This window comes from Tauraco erythrolophus, chromosome 2 (assembly GCF_009769465.1).
Source record: "Tauraco erythrolophus isolate bTauEry1 chromosome 2, bTauEry1.pri, whole genome shotgun sequence".
Taxonomy (NCBI): domain Eukaryota; kingdom Metazoa; phylum Chordata; class Aves; order Musophagiformes; family Musophagidae; genus Tauraco; species Tauraco erythrolophus.
The window spans coordinates 113,539,106-113,557,683 of NC_141466.1; the positions used below are offsets into that span (position 1 = coordinate 113,539,106).

An 18,578-nucleotide genomic window follows, 5' to 3' on the forward strand; every position below is an offset into this window, starting at 1 on the left:
CAAGGCACAGCGGGAAGAGGCTCGGAAGACAGTCAAGGTAAATCTCAGCAAAGGCGGCTCTGCTCCAGATGCCAAGGGTGGGACTTCAGCTGAGGAGACTGCACAACGTGTCCCAACCAGGCAGAAAAGACAACAGGGGACAGTAAACTCGATGACGGGATCATGGTATAGCAAACGCGCATTCCTTCCCCTCTGTCTGGAGAAACTCTGCGGCACGTTTTGGCTACAGCAAAGTAATTACAAGCTGTTTGCTCGTTTCCCTTTAATGAATCAGTTGAATGAGCCCAGTGTGAGTGTCGGGGGAGTGAAAGTCTTGCCATTCAGCTGTCTGCAAGCTCCGGCTTCTCTGAAGATTTGTAGATCAGATTTCAGGGCCCCAGGAGTTTGGGTTATTTTTCTAAATGAGGTTCGACCTTGCATCTTCCGGAGAAGTTGCCAGTTATCTACAAAACCTACAGCTCTTATTCATTCGATACCACAGGTTTCAGTTTGAATCACAGCAAAGTGTGGTTGACCTCAGATTAGACTAAAATACTTGCTCCATGGCATTAGAATTAAAGATTGGCCAGCACAGGAGATGGACAGAGAGCGGATTTTTTTAGATCGGAGCTCAACCAAAAAACTAGGGGAGAGAAGATGTGCAGGTTGGGCTGAACACAGCTAAAATCATGGGGCTGTGAAAGGAAAACTCTGAAATGTCTCATCTGGAGTCAAAGCAAGAGGAGGTGTTTCATTTCGGGTTATGTAAGTTCTAAAAAACCTCTTCTCTTCGTCTTTCAATGTGTTTTAGCAGTGAGGTCAACTTTTAAGTGAAAAATACCATTTTGAATCAAATCTACATATGAAATGCTTGCAAAACATAAACAAAGCATTCCCAAAATGAAACAGTTCATTCTGAAAGCGTTAGAATGACACGCATCGCTATTTTTAACATCCCTCCCTCTTCCCCCACCTCTGTATTTTTTTCTAGGCCAGAACTATTCAGAAAATGTGTTTGAATTTGTGAATCATTTTGACTCCCCCTCCCCCTTGACATTTGCTGGAAAATTTACTCTCTGCCAAAAAAACGTTCTTCCAGTCAGCTCCTACAATCTTCTGTCCTGCCAGAGTTTGTCTGGACGAGGCTGGGGGTCCGACTGCCTTGGGGACACAGCACAGACTGTCCAGAGGACGATCGGGCCAGGAGGGCAAACTCCAGCATCTCTCTGCAGCACAGAGCAGCCCGATTCTCCACCGTGGCTGCCCTGAAAAGGCCTTGAGCCACTCTCTCCTGAGACCAAACGGAGTCGGGCTCCGACAGAAGCCACCATGCAGAGGGAGTTCCTCATTGGGCTGCGGCTTCCGGATATTAGGGGAGTGCTTCGAGTTTTAGTTCTCTTGGAAAAATCTTGCATTTGACACCCTGAAGGTTAAGTAAGGGAGGGTACCGTGGGGGCTCAGAGCTGCCTCCTATCAAGTCTAGGGAAATTTTGGCTTTGGCTTCGATGGCAATATGACAGCTCTGAGGCTTGGAATGCAATACAGAGTCTTGATTCTTCACAGCCTGGCAATTTGTAGAACAATATATGCCTTTGCAATGTGAGTGTAAATGTTACTGCTCTCATTTGCGAGTGTTTTGCTCCTACTCCGAAACTTTTAGCAAGTGGAAAACTTGGATGTCTTTCTCTCAGTCCTCACATCCAACCTCTCTGTAGGTCTTGCCGATTTTTTCAGGATAACATCCCTAACAGAGTCTTTCCAACCTACCCACCAGACTAAAATTCACCTCCAGGGCTCATGACCTCATATCTCAATTTCACATCCCAATAGCCTTTCCTCCGCAGGCTTGCTCTGCAAAGATCCACCAAACCCACTGCTGAAAGATCGCTTTTCGAATCTGTCGTCTGGCCCCTCTGCAGCTCTCTCAGCCTCACCACCTTGACTCCTTCTCCTGAGGTGCAAGCCTAAGCTAACTTGGCTTTTCTTTCAAGGCTGTGATTTATTCTATTCCCACCACTTCTTATTTCAGTGCTGAAAGGTCAACTCCTGCGTATGCTCAAGCATGAGATCAGCCTATATTAAAAAGGCTCCTCTGAGCTTTCTCCCTTCTGGGAAAGGTTCCCACCCGCAACAACAAACCTGGGATCTGGAACTGTCTTTAAGCTGCCCAAAAGCTCAAAGACCAAATATCAGAGCTGGTCGGGCTGTACAACACAGGGATAGAGAAGAACAGACAAGGTGGCATCACGCTACCTCTGCATTTTCCTTTCATTACTGGCACAGCACCTGGTCAACGTTACAGTCACTTGTGACCACCTGGACTCTCACGCTGCCTTCCTTGGCTCAAAAAAGCCATTCCAGCAATGAAGGGTAACATGAGAAAACAGAGACCTGAGGAGAGAGGCCAAGTCTTTTCTCCTCGAGATGAGACACAGCTGAGGGGCTGCTAACGGTGGAGGAGCTGAGCTGTATCCCTAGCTTCAGACCATTTGTTTTAACCTGCTGTGCAAGGGGGCTTCCACAAGAGCTGGATGACATTAGTTGCTTCTTCCTCCGAGAGAGGGTCTGGTTCAGTTCAGAGCTGCTTTTCCAAACGTTCATCTTGAATGTGTGAGCTTTACGCAGACTATTTTTCACTGGTGGCACATCTTGCTCAAAAACTGCGACACGCACTGTTTGTGTGCGAAGGTGGCAATGTGACACCCGACAAGGCAATTCTGTTCGCTTTGCAAAAAGATCAAGGTTAGTTCCCACTCTGCTAAAAGTACGGAAGGGAGACGCAGGATTTGTCAAGCAGAGAGAGATAAACTGGACTGGGAACATTTTATATACAAATTCCTACAAGACGTTAAAACAATGGAGCTGGGAGAGCGCACTTCTCAGGGTTTTTTCAAACAATGGGTTTCACATATTCTTTTAAAATACAACAGTAATTCAGGTGGATAGAGATAAGACACAGTTCTAAAATCTCTTTCCTTTGTTTCCTTTCTGGACGCCCTGATCTCCACCCCAGTAAGACATTCCTACCACGAAACCCCAGGGTGAAGGACTGTCAGCTCTAAGTAAACATGGCTCCAAGGAGGAGATAATAATTAATACACTCTTTCTGAAGCTGCTCGGCAACAGCATTTTCGAGAGCCTCCTCCTTCTGTGACCACATGCCTCACTTTCAAGGCATATCTATTAATGGCAGCTCCAGACTGCCCTAAGCAGTAGGAATGGGGGTTGCTTCATGGGGGTGCAGCTGTGTGCCAGTCCTGAGCAAAAGCAGGACAAGACGGTGGGACTCGGAGGCCAGTGCGGTGCCAGCACGCGGTACCCAGCTCTCCTCCTCGTGCTGCCATGGCAGGCACCTACCTGGCAGCACGCACTGGCTGCCATCCCACGCTCCCGTCTGCAACAGCACCCAGAGGTGGCAATAGCACCTTGGGACCTTTCATGGTCACTTTGTATGAGTGTATAGAGGGCGGCACGAGGTACAAGGAAATGCTGAACTGGCCTCAAAGCAGCTAAAATGCTGCTATGCAGGCATGGATAAAAAAAAAAAAAAAAGGAATTGAGCTCTGTTTCAGAGTCCAAAGAAATGTTTGAACCTGCAGGCACTGATTCAGGCTCATCTCTAATTATATCCCAAGCTCGGTCTTTTAAACTAGGCCTGTAGTCCTCAGTAAGGGCCACTTCGCAGTTGTTATTTGAGTTCCTTGCCAACCTGTTGTTGGATTTTCCACTTGACATTATTAAGGGATTAAGTTGTTTGTCTCATCATCTTTTATCTGTCCTGTTGAGTTTCCTACAAACAGACTTCAGCCAGACCAGAAAAGATAGGAGACAAAAAAACAACTTCAAGACTTTCAAGACATCATCATAGTTTGGGATTTGCCGTTATTATTATTACTTTGGATATGTAAACTTTGCTGACTCCTTTAATCTGGAATGTATTAAAGAAAGCATTAGGCATTACAACACGTCATTGGATTACACTGTCCTGATTCAGCTACAGCTGTGGAAGAAATATATAACAGGAGATCCTGCAGAGTTATACATTTTAGACTTAGATCATCAATTGCCATAGAGAAGATAAAAACAAATGTAGCTGAGCCTGGAAAGAATGTTGCTAAAATTGGAGAAACATTTAACGTGAGTAGCCTAGGGGTGCAATAACTTTGCCTGTAACTTAACAAAACCCACCCACATAAACCGTACCCAGAGAGATTGCAGATTGGACTCTCTGATCTGCAGTCTGCCAAAAAAGCAAACCTGACTTTTTTCGCCTTCCTACAGATGCAGGCTTGAATGGTCCCTGCAGAGCATTAAATATATATTACCCATAATAGCAACCATATTACATGTGGACATGTCGCTAATTCTGCCCCAGCTGCTCCGTACCTTGCTTGCAGTGGGAGGATGCCCGTGGATATCTAAGGGGGCTTGCAGCTGCCGGCAGAGTAATTCCTATTGTCCATATGGTGAGAAGGAGCCTGCTCACCTCCCCCTCACCCTGTCCCTCCTCAGCACCCTGGTCTTCTCTCTTTTGAGGGGTACACCCAGGCTCCCTCCTACATTGTATTTAAGTACCCGTTCAACGAAAATGTTTTGAACGTGGTTAGCTCAATGGGATAAAAGCCATTCCTACGCCTCTCCAAAACACCTTGTCAAAGTTCGGCTGCAATGAACAGGGCTCAGCGGTGAGCTGAAGGCCAGGCTCTGCTCCTGCCCTTTTCCCAACAGCAGGGATAAGAGATTGTTCAGCAAGAAATGAGAAAAAGCACAACCAGCTCTAAAATGCACTTCCCGAAAAGCCACCCTGCAGATCTTTCCGTTTAAGCCACCCTGCAGATCTTTCCGTTTATAAAACTCCTGTGCCCAAAGGCTCTGAAGCACGGTACCTATCCACGGGCAAAACCCCCCTGGAGACTGCGTCCCTGCTTCACTAATTCAGTTTAATGTTGGATTTACAACAAGATGTAACTGGATATGTGCAGGGCAGAGCAAGGCAAAAAAAAAACAATCAAGGACCAAATCCGCAGCGTACAACAGCGTACTCAACAGCATACAACAGCTTTTATCAGCATTTTATCTGACCCTAACAAAAGGAGCGAATTGTTTAGCAAAGGAAGAGGGTTCTTTGATTCTATCTTGCTGCAGATGAATTGCCCAAGCAAGGGCAAAGGGACAGGAAGCGAAGGGGGAGGAGGAGGAGGAGGAGGTGATGCTGAAGGTAGGTGCTGCGCTGTTCTGCTAACTCCCACTCGGTGCTGTGCTTCTGACAGCCCCTTCTGCAAACGCTGATGGGGGGGAGAGGGTTGGCCCTGCTCCCTGGCATAGCCATCCTACCAAGACTACCAAGTTGTGCTGGTTATTCCTGGTGTTGATATATTGGTCTTCATTCAGGCAAAGCCCAAAGCATTCAGCTTGAAGGGAGTTTTGTGCCAGAGAAGACTGCGGGCTGAGACCTCCCTCTGCTTCACGCAGTCCAAGACCTCTACTTTCCAAAACTCTGAGTACAAGACTTGAAGTCAAGGATGAAAGCCCAGAAGCCAAGGATGAAACCCGAGGCAAAACTCACATCAATTCAGTGAGGTCCCCACCGTGGCAACCGCAGGTGCCGACCTCTCTGCGAACCAAATGTGTGAAGCAAACAGTGAAGAGACAATCTGATTCGGTCCTTTGAATCAAACTCATTAAAACCTCCGTCGGTATGTCACTCCAGAGCCCATATATGTCTCTCAGGGAGACAAGGGATGCTTTACTATTACTTAAAACCGCAGCAGTGCTGAATGCTAATGCAGTTCCTGTTGTGTAGCGCTGATCAGATAATACACTGTACTGCTTACAAGAAGAAGTTGTAAGTGCTAAGCACTTGTTGTTTTACCCCCTAGTTCTCCTGCCAAAAGCAATCCTTGTGCTTTGGCTAGCAATAAATCTTAGATGTGAAAGGAAGAATTGAATTCCTTCTACTAGGCTGTCTCTTTTCCACGTCATTAATGAAAAGAACGTTCTCTGCTACAGAAAACTCACTTCTTCCTTCTCATGGCTGAAACGTATGATAACATTGAAATAAATACCATAAGAGGGAAAAGGCCTATGGGTCTTAGCAGCTTGCAGCAGCTTCAGACTCCAATATCGCCTATCTCTGAGAAATTAAAGTCAGAAAATGCCGGCACTCAGTCAATGCAACCCACGGCTGACTACGGCAGCGAGGATCTCCACAGGCACGCAGCTGTGACAGCAGCTCCGTGGTGGTGAACTCTTACTGTGGATGGGAAAGAAGAGACTGCAATCTATGTTTTCCAAAAGCTTCCAACTATTCTGGGCGCATTTGTGGCACATACACCCAGACTGAAACTTGCAGCTGGAGACCTTGAGCTTCTGAACATACCAACGCCAACTCATGCTGAAAGGCACCGCTGGGTGATCATCCCTGTTGCTGAGCAAATCACACATTCTGCTGCCAAAACACTGATTTAAAAGCCAAATCAGAGGCACTTGCTTTTGAAGCTGGTAGACCTCAGACTGGAGCAGTTTCCTGAACTACTTGCAGCCATTGTGCAGGCTACGCATGACGTGGCTTTTTATATGTATGAATAAGAATGAAATTCCGATAAATTTTATAGAAGACATTCATGAGTACCTTAGAAAGAGATTCCGCTGTCTTAAGCACACTCCTGGGCTAGCTCTCAAGATCCCATCAGAGTCAACACGGAAGAAAGGCACCTTAGGAGGAGACTTATCCTGAGGAGACATCCAATGAGGTTGAGTAAGATGAATTCCATAGAAGGGCCATTTCAAGTGACCCAGCAAGTGTGGAAGCGCCCATTCCCCCAAAAGTCACATTTGAGAATAGGGATCAGGCTGCAAAGTTACCCAGTGATTTGAAAATGTTAACATTTAGCTCTCGCTGTCTGTTAAACATTAACATATCTTTCTTAGAAAGCTTGGCTGGGCTTCACTGGAAGAAAGCAGGTCAAATTTACTGCACAAATTTACCTACTGGTATAAACAAATAATCTCTAACAATTACAGAAGACTAATCTTAGCTGAAGCGACATTTAACATCATACATAGATGCCATTATTTCTCTAGTGAGTTAGAACAGATTTACACGTAAAGAAAACATTAGCTCAGCACTGGCTTTTGGTCATTGCGTGGCATGCGGCACTAATATTTTCTTCACATGCAAATCTGTCCTGACACATTATAGAAATAATATGGAAAACATAAGACAGGTGCTGACTACGGTTTGATTGTTTTTTTTTGTCATTGCAAGGCTTTAAAAAGGTAAAGAGAAAACTGTAAAGTTTCCGCTGATCTGGGAACTTCACTCTGTGGACACTTGGCTTAACACCCGAAGGGTCCAACCAGCCAAGCTCCTGACATCCTCTGATTCCCGTCCTTCTGATGGGAGGAAACCTGCTTGTTTCCAGAGCTGGAGACTCTAAGGATGATGGGCCTAATGTTTGTTCTTCCAGCACTTTGGAAATGCTTTGGGCTTTTCCCACTTTTTCTTTCAGTGTAAAATTGTTTGAAAAACAAAATATGCAAGAGACAGCAGCTGTGCCAGCAAGTAAGTCCCTCTATGAAAAGGATCTGCTAAGTGCCATGTAATTCCTGCACTGTCAATCACGGAGAATGCGAGCAGAGAAGAAACCCTTCCCAATGAGCTTAAAAGTGCTGATGAAAACGGGACTTGAAATAGCACCATTTGTCTCCCATTGGGTTATGGCAGCATCTTCACTTAGCCTCCGTGGGTGTGAGCCCATTAAAAAGCTGCTTATTCCCCGAGAAGGCCACGTGAGTAGGTAGAAGATAAGCTACTGAATAAAGAACGGTGCTTTGTGGACTCCCTGGAGCACACAGCCTCCATCTTCGAAGAGCCTGAAGCTCTGCCCAGCCCACTGGGCAGCTGGGGGTCCTGATCTCGTCCCAGCAGATGAAACATGCCGTGCTGTCAGTTCTGCTGAGCACCGTGCTCTGAGAGTGGAAACACAGAGGTGTCCATCTCAGTCTCCTCTTCCTCCTAGTCTTCCCACAGCAGGGCTGAAGGAGGCTCCATCCTTTGGCAGCTTACCCGGTGTGTTAAGCACCTTCCCTAGGCAACAATAGGCATTACTGGAGTAACAGTTGCTCTTCAGAGCAAGGAAGCAAGGCCCTAATATGCTAGACATTACATTGATACTAAATCGGGGATACCACTCACAAGCTCAGAAGCTTAGGAGCTCGGAAAACAAACATGGTGGGAGGAAGTAGTAAAATACATAAACACAGTCAGCATAAAGATATACATTCACGGGGCTTGCATGCATCACCGTAGCCATGTGGTCATGGTTTCTGTTAGACGGAGACTTCCTGATCACAGTGACAGCTAGCAAAGGGAAAGAAAGCATATTTTACTTGACAGATTTTTACAGGAACAAATCAGGAGCCCTGTTGTCAACTTACATCTTGGAACATCTCAAAGAGAAATAAGCAAGGGTCCCACAGGCCCTTGGCTGACACCAACCCTATCCAAACTTGGCTCCTTTCAGAAATGCGTTACAGCCGTTGTGAGTCCAACAAATAAATCAATTAAAAAAATCACCTGTCAGCAGCAATGCCATTAGCTTTTTCCAAAAGCTCTTGCCATTTTGCACAGGTTAATGGAAGTCTCTTATTCCGAGCAAGCTGCTCTGCCCGGTGAAAGGAGCAGAGGTTTCACAATGTACCAAGTCGCTCGATTACTATTCCGCCGTACGTCCTTGCGTTTCCACAGCAGCTGTGGGAAAGGCAGGAAGAGGAACACTGTGGTGTCTTGCACTGTTTTTCCAGGAGGGTGGGTTTTTTCCCCTTGACATGTCATTTTTCTATAGTACGTACTTGCACAATTTCAGCCTTTCCCCCTTCTTGTCTGTCGCTTTGTCTCTAGTTGCCGAGGAATTGACAAACTAGGGGATTGAGGCCAATGAGGGCCACTCGCTGTAATGACCAGCATCGGAATATCTTTCGTTTAAGGGGTGCAGCCAGCTTCCAAGACTGGGGCCAAGCCTCAGACCTTGGTTTATCAGCTGTCCCTTGGGAAGAGCAATACAGGGTCTCCCAGGAGCAGCAAAACTTACAGGCTTATATTTTCCCTCCCACACAGCCCGAGAAGTGCCACCGCTCAAGTGTCTTCGGAACCTCACAAGCATCAATAAACAAGTGTGGGGTTTCTCCGGCAGCAGCCCACAGCCCGGGGAAAGTTACAGCTGCGAAAAACCCTTACGTGGAGGTTTACTCAGACCTTAAGTGGACTCGCCATTAGACAACAGCAAAATGTCAAATTGCTCTTACTGTCGCTGCACTTCACAAGTCTGCTACAATCATGGCAGGACCACTTTGTCCCCGTGCTGTGCAGCCCACTGGGCACCAGAGCACCCCAGGGAGAGGCCATGCGCTGAGTAAACTGTTTCAATAAACAAAGGCAGAGCCCATATCGGCCACCGAGCTGCTCCGGGTCACAGTGCCCAAAAAAGTTGCCACACTCCCTCCTTCCCTTTCACTAGGCAACGTCATTTTCTTACCGGCCAATTTGCGGGCCTGACTGCCAATGAATTTTCCTACCTGAAGTACAAATGGAGGACGAGTCTGTGCCAGCCGGAGGGATGTGCCCATTTCCCGGGGACGCCAGGAGGAACCACAATAGACAGCCGGACATCCCTAGCAGATTTGCTAAGCCAGACGGCCTCCAGAAAGGAAGGGCAGAAGCAAGCCCGCTGCTTATCAAGGTTGTATCAAGATCTGCTTTCCCATCGCTCGTCATTGCCTCTCCTCCAGGTGCAACAGCCCTCCCCTGCGCCAGCAGCACCCGGCGCAGACAGGCAGGGCTCTCTGCCTGCCCGGCGTTTATCTGCTCAACTCAGAGGCACCATGCTGGTTTCTGTCGGCCGAGGTCTCCCGGGATTTATTTTGACGGAAAAGCATGAGTGGCGGAGAGAGCTCCTTGCACGTTCTCCCTCGTGTAATGACACAACTCATTTCCAGATCGTGTGCATCGTTAAAAGGAAATAGTGAGTTCATGAAAACAAATGAGCGTGCAACCTGAGACTGCTTCGGTAGCTGCCTTCTGCTGTCATTATGGATTTAAAAGATGTTGCCAACCGGTACACAAAGTTGGGTATTATTTATATGAATCAGCTTTGAATTACTGGGCGTTTGCGCACGATCCTGCTGAGAAGTTGACTACAACGTGCCAAAGCCAGTGATCAGCCCTGTACGGGACCTGTGGAGCCCAGCGGAAAGTATCGTTGTAAATTTGCCCAGCCGCTCCTGCTGACAGGACTCCAGCACTGAAATACAAAATCAAGTGCACCTCCTCAGGCTGCCTGACACATTTTGGACCAGATCTTCATCTCGTTTAAGCTTGGAGTAGTCCCACTGAGCCCAGCAGAGACACTCTGATCTTAGACCTGATCTGAGCTCGCTCTGACCCAGGCCTTTTGGCAACACAAATGAACCTTGCCTGTTCGCTGGCCGAGCCACCGGCCTGGCCGAGCTCACCGGAGGCCACGGGAGGCTGTGCAGTGTCAGCTGGAGGCTCCAGGAAGCTTTTCACAAGAGCATCAGGCACGATTTTGCCCATCAGCGAACTGTTTTCAGCAGCAAATCAGTGGGATCTGGCACTAGAAACAGTCATTAGTATGGAGAATAGAGTAGAGATTACTACAGCTCATGCACACGAAACTGGCAGAATTTAATCAGCAGAGGGATTGTAGCAGCTCCCAAAGGGAGCAAGCTGATTCATCAGTCGAGAGCCCCGAAATACAAAGCTGTCTGCAAACACGATGAGCCACAGACTCGTAGCTTCATTAACTCTGCTTTTACTCACTCACTCACTGCTTCTCCATCCTGAGCAGAACTGAGCCTGAGCTCTTGGAACAGGACAAAACAAGTAGAAAAGCAAAGATATTTATTTCAGCCTGCCCAGTGTTTTACAAGCCACAGTCTGTCAGTTCTTCATGAGTTGGATACCTTCACTTTACTTAGATGTTTCCATGCACTGATCTTCCTCATGTCATTGAGCTTAGCAAGAGGTTCACTATCATGTGTCTACACAAAGTTAAACATCGGGAACCACATCACTGGAAGCTGATGGGCCTTTATCAAACTCTTTAAAATTAAGGAGCCACTGGGTTGCCCTGCCTTTTTCAGAGTTTGTCAGTGTGAGGCTTCTGTGCTGAGCTCAAATCAACGTAACGTCTCACAGCCGGAGGATGGGAGAGCCCACGTGCTGGTTGGAGAACCTCGTGATGGCCACCCTGCACTGGGCTAAAGTGGTTCAAAGCCCGTCAGATAAACGGTGTGACAGCTCAGAGCAAAGCCTGCTCTGTGTGGAGCATTCAGACATGGAATGAACTCCTCGAGTGACGCAAGAAATCCCATGAGCGTCTGCCTTTGGAGAGCACCTCAAAGCCCTCCTCTCCAGGGAGACATTTCTGCTCTCAGGGAATGAGACTACAACATTGTGAGAGAATATAACACTGATGCTTTCTCTCGCCTGAAGCCTCTCAACCAGCCCCACAACAAAGAAAGATCCAGAAACAAATGAACTTAATATAAACATCTAGCAAAAATATGCTTACCTAAAATACAAGGTACCCCACAAGCAAAAAGTTTTATTCAAAAGGGGAATTACCAGAAATTCTAGAGATTTTTGCTTCCATGTGAAAGGCACACAGACGCTTGGTGACGGGCATCAGTATAAATTTTAACAGACAGTTGGCCCACACAGTTTCGACTCCAAGGAGGAAATAAACTCTCCCTTAGGCTCATGTAAATCATGGGAAACCTCCAGCACCCAGGGAAGCTGTGCTGAGGGAAAGCTGAGGCTCGTAACCACATGTCAGCAGAAGGCTGCAGTCCGTGGGCGTACATTAAGCATGCCAGCGGGCAGCCTGCAGCGCCAGGGAAGCTCTGCAAGGATGGTGCACAGCGGGACGGGTACCGCTGCTCCCTCCAGCGAGCAGGGGATTTTCAGACTAGGAACAGGGATAAACTTTTCACGTGAGGGGAAGCGAGCACCGCCAAGCAAATGGAAAGTTTCTCTGCAGACCTCGGCTGTGACAGACCTCTGCCCTCCCACTGCAGCTGTGCCATGGAACGGGGATGCTGCCAGCCCTCGCCCCACCTCCCCGGCGCTGGTGCAAGACTCACCACTCGGGGCTTCTGCTGGTCCAGGGTCTGCAGGAAGGCTGGTGTCTGGTCCATAGTGCGCTCAGGGTCACTGGAGATGTCCTCCTCGGACTCCTCCCAGGATGAGGAGAAGCCAGTGGAAGAGGCTGAGGACGACGACAGCTTCCGGACGGGCAGGCTGCCGGGGGGCACGGCACCCACTTCCTCCTCCGGGCCCCCCAGGTCCGTGACAATGACGGCGGGGATATTCCCACCGACAGCTGGGCACTGACCCTCAAGTCCTGTGGGGGCCACCACCACCTCGCCTGGTCGTGGCACAGGCCCTGACGGCTCCAGGGGGCTGCTGCCCTCCGCCAGCCCCACAGCTGGGACTACCATCACTACTGGCCTCCCCAAGGGCTCTGCAGCACTCGGCCAGACCTGCACCCCACCAACATCGGGGGCCTCACTCTCCCCGTAGGCTCGTGGCCGGGGTTCAGTTCCAAGTCCCACCATTGGCGCCATGGGGCTGGCGGGCCGAGGCCGGGATGGCCGGGGGCTCTGTGGCGGCTGGGCGGCGGAGCTGTGTGCCTGGATGTGTGCCTCGAAGAGCCCCACTTTCTGGTTCACCTGGACGTTGTGCAGCTCCCGCTGAAGCTGCCGTGCCGTGGGGGGTCCCGGCTGCCCCTCTTCGCCCCGGCTGCCCCGCCGTCCCGTGGGGGGTCCCGGCTGCCCCTCTTTGCCCTGGCTGCCTCGCCGTCCTGTGGGGGGTCCCAGCTGCCCCTCTTTGCTCTGGCTGCCCCGCCGTCCCTGGGGGCTGCCCGGCTGCCGCGGGGGCTCCTCGAGTGACGGGAAGAGGAAAGCAGGACCACGGCTACGGCGTGGGGAGCGGGGTGGCACAGGGGACGGGCTGAAGACGGGGAGTGGGCGGCAGCTGCCGGGTGTCTCCGGGCCCCTGGGCAGCACTTGTCTGGGAGGAGGTGGCGTCTTGCTCCCACCGCTTGTCACCTCGCTGTTGCTATTCATCATCACCAAGCTATTGAGCGCATAGCAGTACACGGCCATAGTAGTCAGCCGGGGCCGCCGCCGCTGCCGCCTCGGCGCTCAGGCTCCGCAGGGCTGCCGAGGGTCTCTCCACGCCGGGACCAGCAGCATCGCTGGGAGGCAGCAGGGGAGCTGGGCTGGCCCCGGCCCGCAGCTCCATAAAACGGGACGGCTGGGGAAAGAGAGAGAGAAGTGTTGAGAGTAGCTATGCGCCCCCCCTAAGTTCACCCTCCAGCTGTGCACACTTGGACTCTTGCCTTCCTGTGTGCCCCCCCTGAGTCCCTGCACACACCTGCATGCATCCCCAGTGTGCCACCCCTAGGGACATAGCCCAGCCTGGTCATCAGAAGGGTCTGAGCCAAGAGGAAATCAGGTTTGGGGCTGTTTCCCCTCCTTCCTGCCCTCCCTGCCCCCTCTCCAGGTTGCCAGTTGCTGCAGCCGCAGCAGTGGTGTCCGAGAGGACGCACAGTCAGCAGCCGTTCCCACAACAGAATTAGGGAGTTCTGGCTGACTGGTGTGAGCTGCAAGTTGGCAGCTTTCAAATCTGGGCCCCAAAAGCTGACGTTTTCTGAAGGAAGGGACAAAACTCCAAACAACTCGAATTTGTCACCTTCCAGTTTGTCACCCATGACCAAGATCAAGCCTCAAGTGTGGATTTCTGTCCAGTGCTACACGTGAAGCCTCCCTACTTGCACAGTTTTGTACGGTACATGACCCTGTCTCCCTTACTCCCCTAACTTACCACGTGCAACAACGTGGCTTTGCACATCTTCACACGCGCCCTGTCTAAACGTGCGTCCTCTGCGCACGTCTGCCTTCTGGGGCATCGACCACTGCGACCACCTCCAAGTCACAGCCTGGATCCCATGTACGGATCCACCATGCGTGGTGGTGGTTGCCCTGATGTGTGCGTGCGCGCACACGAATGAGAGAGACCCTGCCTTTGTCGGTGGCTCTCCATGCCCCTCTGTACTTCAGCGTGCCTTTCTCTATGTCTGCTTGCTCCGTGTGCCACTGGAGTTGCAATCCCCATCCCGTGCTGGGGCACAGGAACCTGTGAGATCGACACAAACATGCTGCCTACGTGAGCGTGCAGGCTTGTTTTTGCCTGTGTGCCAACTCTGGCTATGGTGTACCTGTCTTCGGAAGCACTCGTGAGCGATGCTGTCAGCGGTACCTCTGTGCATCCCTGCGAGGCTCCTGGCACGTAAATGCCCACAGATCTGAACACAGCCCCAGTGACTGGGTGACCAAAGGGTTCTGATCCCTTCGGGTGCTGCTTAGAGGCAGCGTGAGGCTTGGCAGAGCCCCGTCGGCGTGGGCACCCCCTCTTTGCAGGGACCCCCGCCACTGCAACGCTCCCAGCACTGTGGCTCGGGTGTGAAAGCGAGCACGGGCACTAGGTACTCGGTCACATTTTGGGTGCGGGACAGCCCGCTCGGCCCCGGGGCAGCACCCTGCCCCTCTGCCCGCTCCCACCTCGCCCCTTCCTCCCCGCGGGGCCCGGCTGGCACCGCGCACCGCCCCAGGCGGCCCCCGGCGCGGCTGCTCGGGGGTTATCGGGGCGGAGGGGGCGGCCGCGTCCCCCCCCACCCGCCGCCGCTTACCTGGGAGCAGGATGCGCGCCCGCCCTCAGTGCGCGCCCCCCGGCAGCGCCTGCCGGTGCCGGCGGCCGCAGGGCGCTGCAGAAACCATCTCCGCGGGCGCGGTGCACGGCCGGGAGTCCCGCTCTCTCCGCGGATTCAAACGGCTTTCCTTGCCCCGCGGCGGCGGGGGGGGAAGGGGGGACGGACCGTGGGGCGCCGGGTTCTCCCCCTCCGCGCTTCGGCGGCGGAGGCTGCGCGGGCGGCTCCGCGCTCCGGCCAGGTCCGCGTCGCTGCTCCCGGTGCGGCTGGAACGGCGGAGAGAGGAGGAGGAGAGGGAGAGGAGCGGCGAAGAGGAGGAGGAGGAGGAGGAGAGCGGAGGGAGGGGGTAGGAGAGCAGGAAGGAAGTTGTGAGCCTGTCTGGGGTTGAACTCAGCGGAACAAGTTTCTTTTTTTTTTTTTTTTAATGCTCGCTCGGCGCTGCTCGGCTGGAGGGAAACACTGAAAAAAAAAAGTTTCCATTGTTAACTAAGAAAAAAAAAAAAAAACACGCCACCGCCGCGCTTTGGCCGCTGTGGGTTAAAGATACACGAGCCATTTTCCACCCCCGGCCGGAGGGTGCGATGCCGGTCCCGCGGCGGGGCCCGGGGCGTCCCCGGCCAGCCCGTACCGAGCCGCCGCACCGCCGGTAGGGCCAGCGGGCGGCCGGGGACATCCTCCCGCCTCTCCGCCGCATCCCAGCCTCCCTGCGCCCGCTGGCCTTCATATTCCTCCGCCGGGCACAGCGGTCAAGGCAGAGGGCGGTGTCGGCACCCCTGGGAACGCGGAGCTAAAGGCCACCCACGTCCCCATGCGCCCAGCTCGAAGGGACCCACTCGCCCGGCTGTTTCGCGCCGCAGTCCCTCTGGCCCCGGCACAGCGGGTCGGTCCTGCTGCTTTTCAGCACGTTGGTCGTTCACACCAGACCAAAGTCGGTGCGAACTGGGTTGCGTGGCTTTGGGCGAGCGCGTCCCGCGGAGGGGAGATGACCCCTGCACCCCCAGGCGCCAAGCACGAGGGTTGTAAGCGCATCCACTCGCTGTGGTGTTGCCCCAGCTTTAGGCAGGGCTGCAGCTAACATGTCCGGGACACCGTCCCTCCTTTTTTTGATTCAGGGTAGGCCACAGACAGCACTTTCTCAGCTCCTGCAGCCCCCAGGCACGGGTCCCGCTTGGCAGAGGGCGCAGGCTCTTGGCTGTGATACAGCATGATTTCTGTATCAAGATAACTCATTGGAAATAGTTGTCTGTATGTCAGCACTTCAGGAGAGCAGGCTCTGCGATTCGCCCTCAAAGTAGGAGTCAAGGTCAAACCCGGATGGCAGTTTTGGGGTTGGTCTGGAGTGGCCAAGGGAAAAAAAAAAAAAAATGAACAGCAATTTGTCTCTGCTAGGATTTCACAGCTAGGAATTTCCTCTAGAGAGGGAAACTGATGTCACAGCGGATCAGCTTTTTGTAATTAAGACATAACCTCTAGAGCGTAAACAGGGGCAGAGAGGTCTCCGAATCTGCAGAAGGTGTGGATTGCCAAGCCCACAGGCAGACAGACAGACACCCAAAATGAGCTTATGTTTGTTTTTCCAGTAAGAGAAATGCTATTTTGAATTCAGTGCAGGAAAAGAGATTTTTAGACTCGTTCCACTCCAGTCCATTTCCTTAGTGTCTGTGCTTGGTCAGGAACTGGTCTTTCATGAAATAAAGTATGTGATCAATCTTTCTCAGAAAAGTGACCCCGCTGAGTATAATGGTACTATTCATGGGCATAAGCTTCCCCCTGTCTGCAAATATCTGCAGATTCTGGGCATCTGTTTGTTCCCATTCCGTCGAGTCTGCATACACACTTCAAAAAGTAGGAACTTCTGAAATAAATAATGAATCCAGGAACACAGGCAGATAAACGGGTATCTTCTTTTTTTTTAAAAACAGCTGCACTACGCTATGCTAACAGCATCTGCACATACTTGCAAGCACTACTGCATATCCATGCACGTTTTGACTGTTCTTTGGGGTTGTTTAAGAGTATTTACACCAGCGTAACCACAACGGGTGCTTAAAGCCCTTTCTTAAAGCCACACAAATTCAAGCACCATCAGATACTCATGCTATCAGAGTGGTGAACTCACTAAGGCACGCTTCCTGATACAACACTCCTGAAGGGAGACCTGGCCTTAAAACATAGCAGCACTTTTGCTGTGTAACAGAAACACGTAAGGTCCAGAGCTAAGGCTGCTCTGTGGGCATTACATACAACGACAAGCTTTTATTTATGAAGGAAGAGGCTAGTAAAAGTAGAAAGAGGGGAAAAAAAAAGTCTAGGGATAAATCCCTTTTCAGAATGGGTAGGTACAGGAGGGAAATAATTGTTTCCAGATTGGAGTCAGGCAGCTGTCCACGTTGTATAGTGAAGAAGGAGCAGTCAGCTTTCAGCACGCTTGTTTCCAATCAAGTGGAAACCAAGCGTCTGAGGTTAGCCTAAATGGAAAGCGCAAACTGAAACACATTGCTACTTCAATCCAGGGACAAGGATGGAAGGCATGAAGGGAAGGAGACAAGTTTCTTTCGTAGGCAGACAGATGTCTCCAGGCACCAGTGCTGCTGTAGTTGCTCGATGCCACTGAGAAGCCCTCCGTGGCTTTGGCACCATTGCGTTAGGTGCTGTACAAAAAGATGGCCCCACTCCGACTCACTTGCAATGCCAGCGTACGTTCAAGTAAAAGTCCAATGTTGGGTCTTAAAAGATCTTGCTTCTGCTTAAGCCATGTTCTTCGTTTGAATTTATATTTTCTGCTTCCAGAGAAAATCATTGCAGTGGCTGAGGATACCGAAGCAGGCTGGGTTAGGGCAAACAGGTGATCCGGCCAACTTTTGTGTGTGCAAAGAGAGTGAGGCCGTTAAAATGGAGAGGATCTTCCACTTAGGAAGGGTATGTATCCACCACAGGATGTATTTAGTCCTGAAATAAAGCGAGGACAGACACTTTCAGATGGGCATGGAGTTGTCCTAACTGTCCAACAGCTCCAACTGACACACTGGCTTTAAGCATTTGGGGAAAGAAATATCACTGCTGTTAAAGTTAATGGCCTCCCAGCACCTCTGTGTACTTGAAGGGAGACACATTAATTATCATGTCTTATTTAAAAATAGTTGTCCCAAATCTACCAGTTGTGCCCCATGAGCAGCGTGCATGTCTCTGGCTGCTGCACCCTTGGGTCCGGGGCTGCCGAGTGCTGTGGGGTGGTGGCTGTTTGTAGGGGCAGCAGGATGGGCCCTACTTTGTGTGAGTGCGTGGGGCGAAGAGGAGGTTTGGCTGCTGGTGGAAGTGGTGGCTCTTGCAGCAGGAGCGCAAGATCCCCCCCACTGGAGCTGGATGAGAGGGCTGTTGGGCAGGACGGGAGATCAGCTGCGCAGGAAGCGAATGCTGGATAGGAAAAGCGGACAGTACAGCCAAGGCTGTTTTGCTCCTTTCAGCCTTTGCCGTGACCCTGACTGTTGCTAAAGCCTGCACCTGGGCACAGCCCTCCAGGGACAGGGGAGCCCTGGCACACCAGTACCATGCTGGTGACCCTCCCAAGCACAGGCAGAACTGTCCTTTGCTACTTTATACACCCTCTTCCTCTGGAGTTGAGGTCCTAGTCCATATCTCAAGGCTTGCCATGCCCAGCCCTGGGATAGTATCTAAAAGGTTGCCAAAGGATGAAGATGAAGACAGTGACCCTGGCCTCTGGCACAACGATGCTCACATCACTGTGAGGGCCTGAGGCTTGGCAATAGACTCCTCGAGATTGAGATGTGTTGCAAGTCTCAGCACTTT

The 18,578-nt window shown here is 51.2% G+C and overlaps 1 protein-coding gene across 2 annotated transcripts in view; it reads right to left on the reverse strand.

Annotated features, from left to right (window-relative positions):
• ITPKB (inositol-trisphosphate 3-kinase B) overlaps nucleotides 1-13,167 on the reverse strand; it is a 65,241-nt gene extending 52,074 nt beyond the window's left edge. Inside the window, exons 1-2 of one of the 2 annotated variants that reach the window (XM_086629849.1) lie at nucleotides 12,920-13,167; nucleotides 12,145-12,823 (exon numbers count right to left, since the gene is read on the reverse strand). In XM_086629849.1, coding sequence (XP_086485975.1) covers nucleotides 12,145-12,823; nucleotides 12,920-13,167 — 927 coding nt within the window. Of the gene's footprint in view, nucleotides 1-12,144; nucleotides 12,824-12,895 lie in introns of both variants that reach the window. The other variant, XM_086629856.1, reaches the window with a different exon arrangement.
• Nucleotides 13,168-18,578: the final 5,411 nt, after the last annotated feature.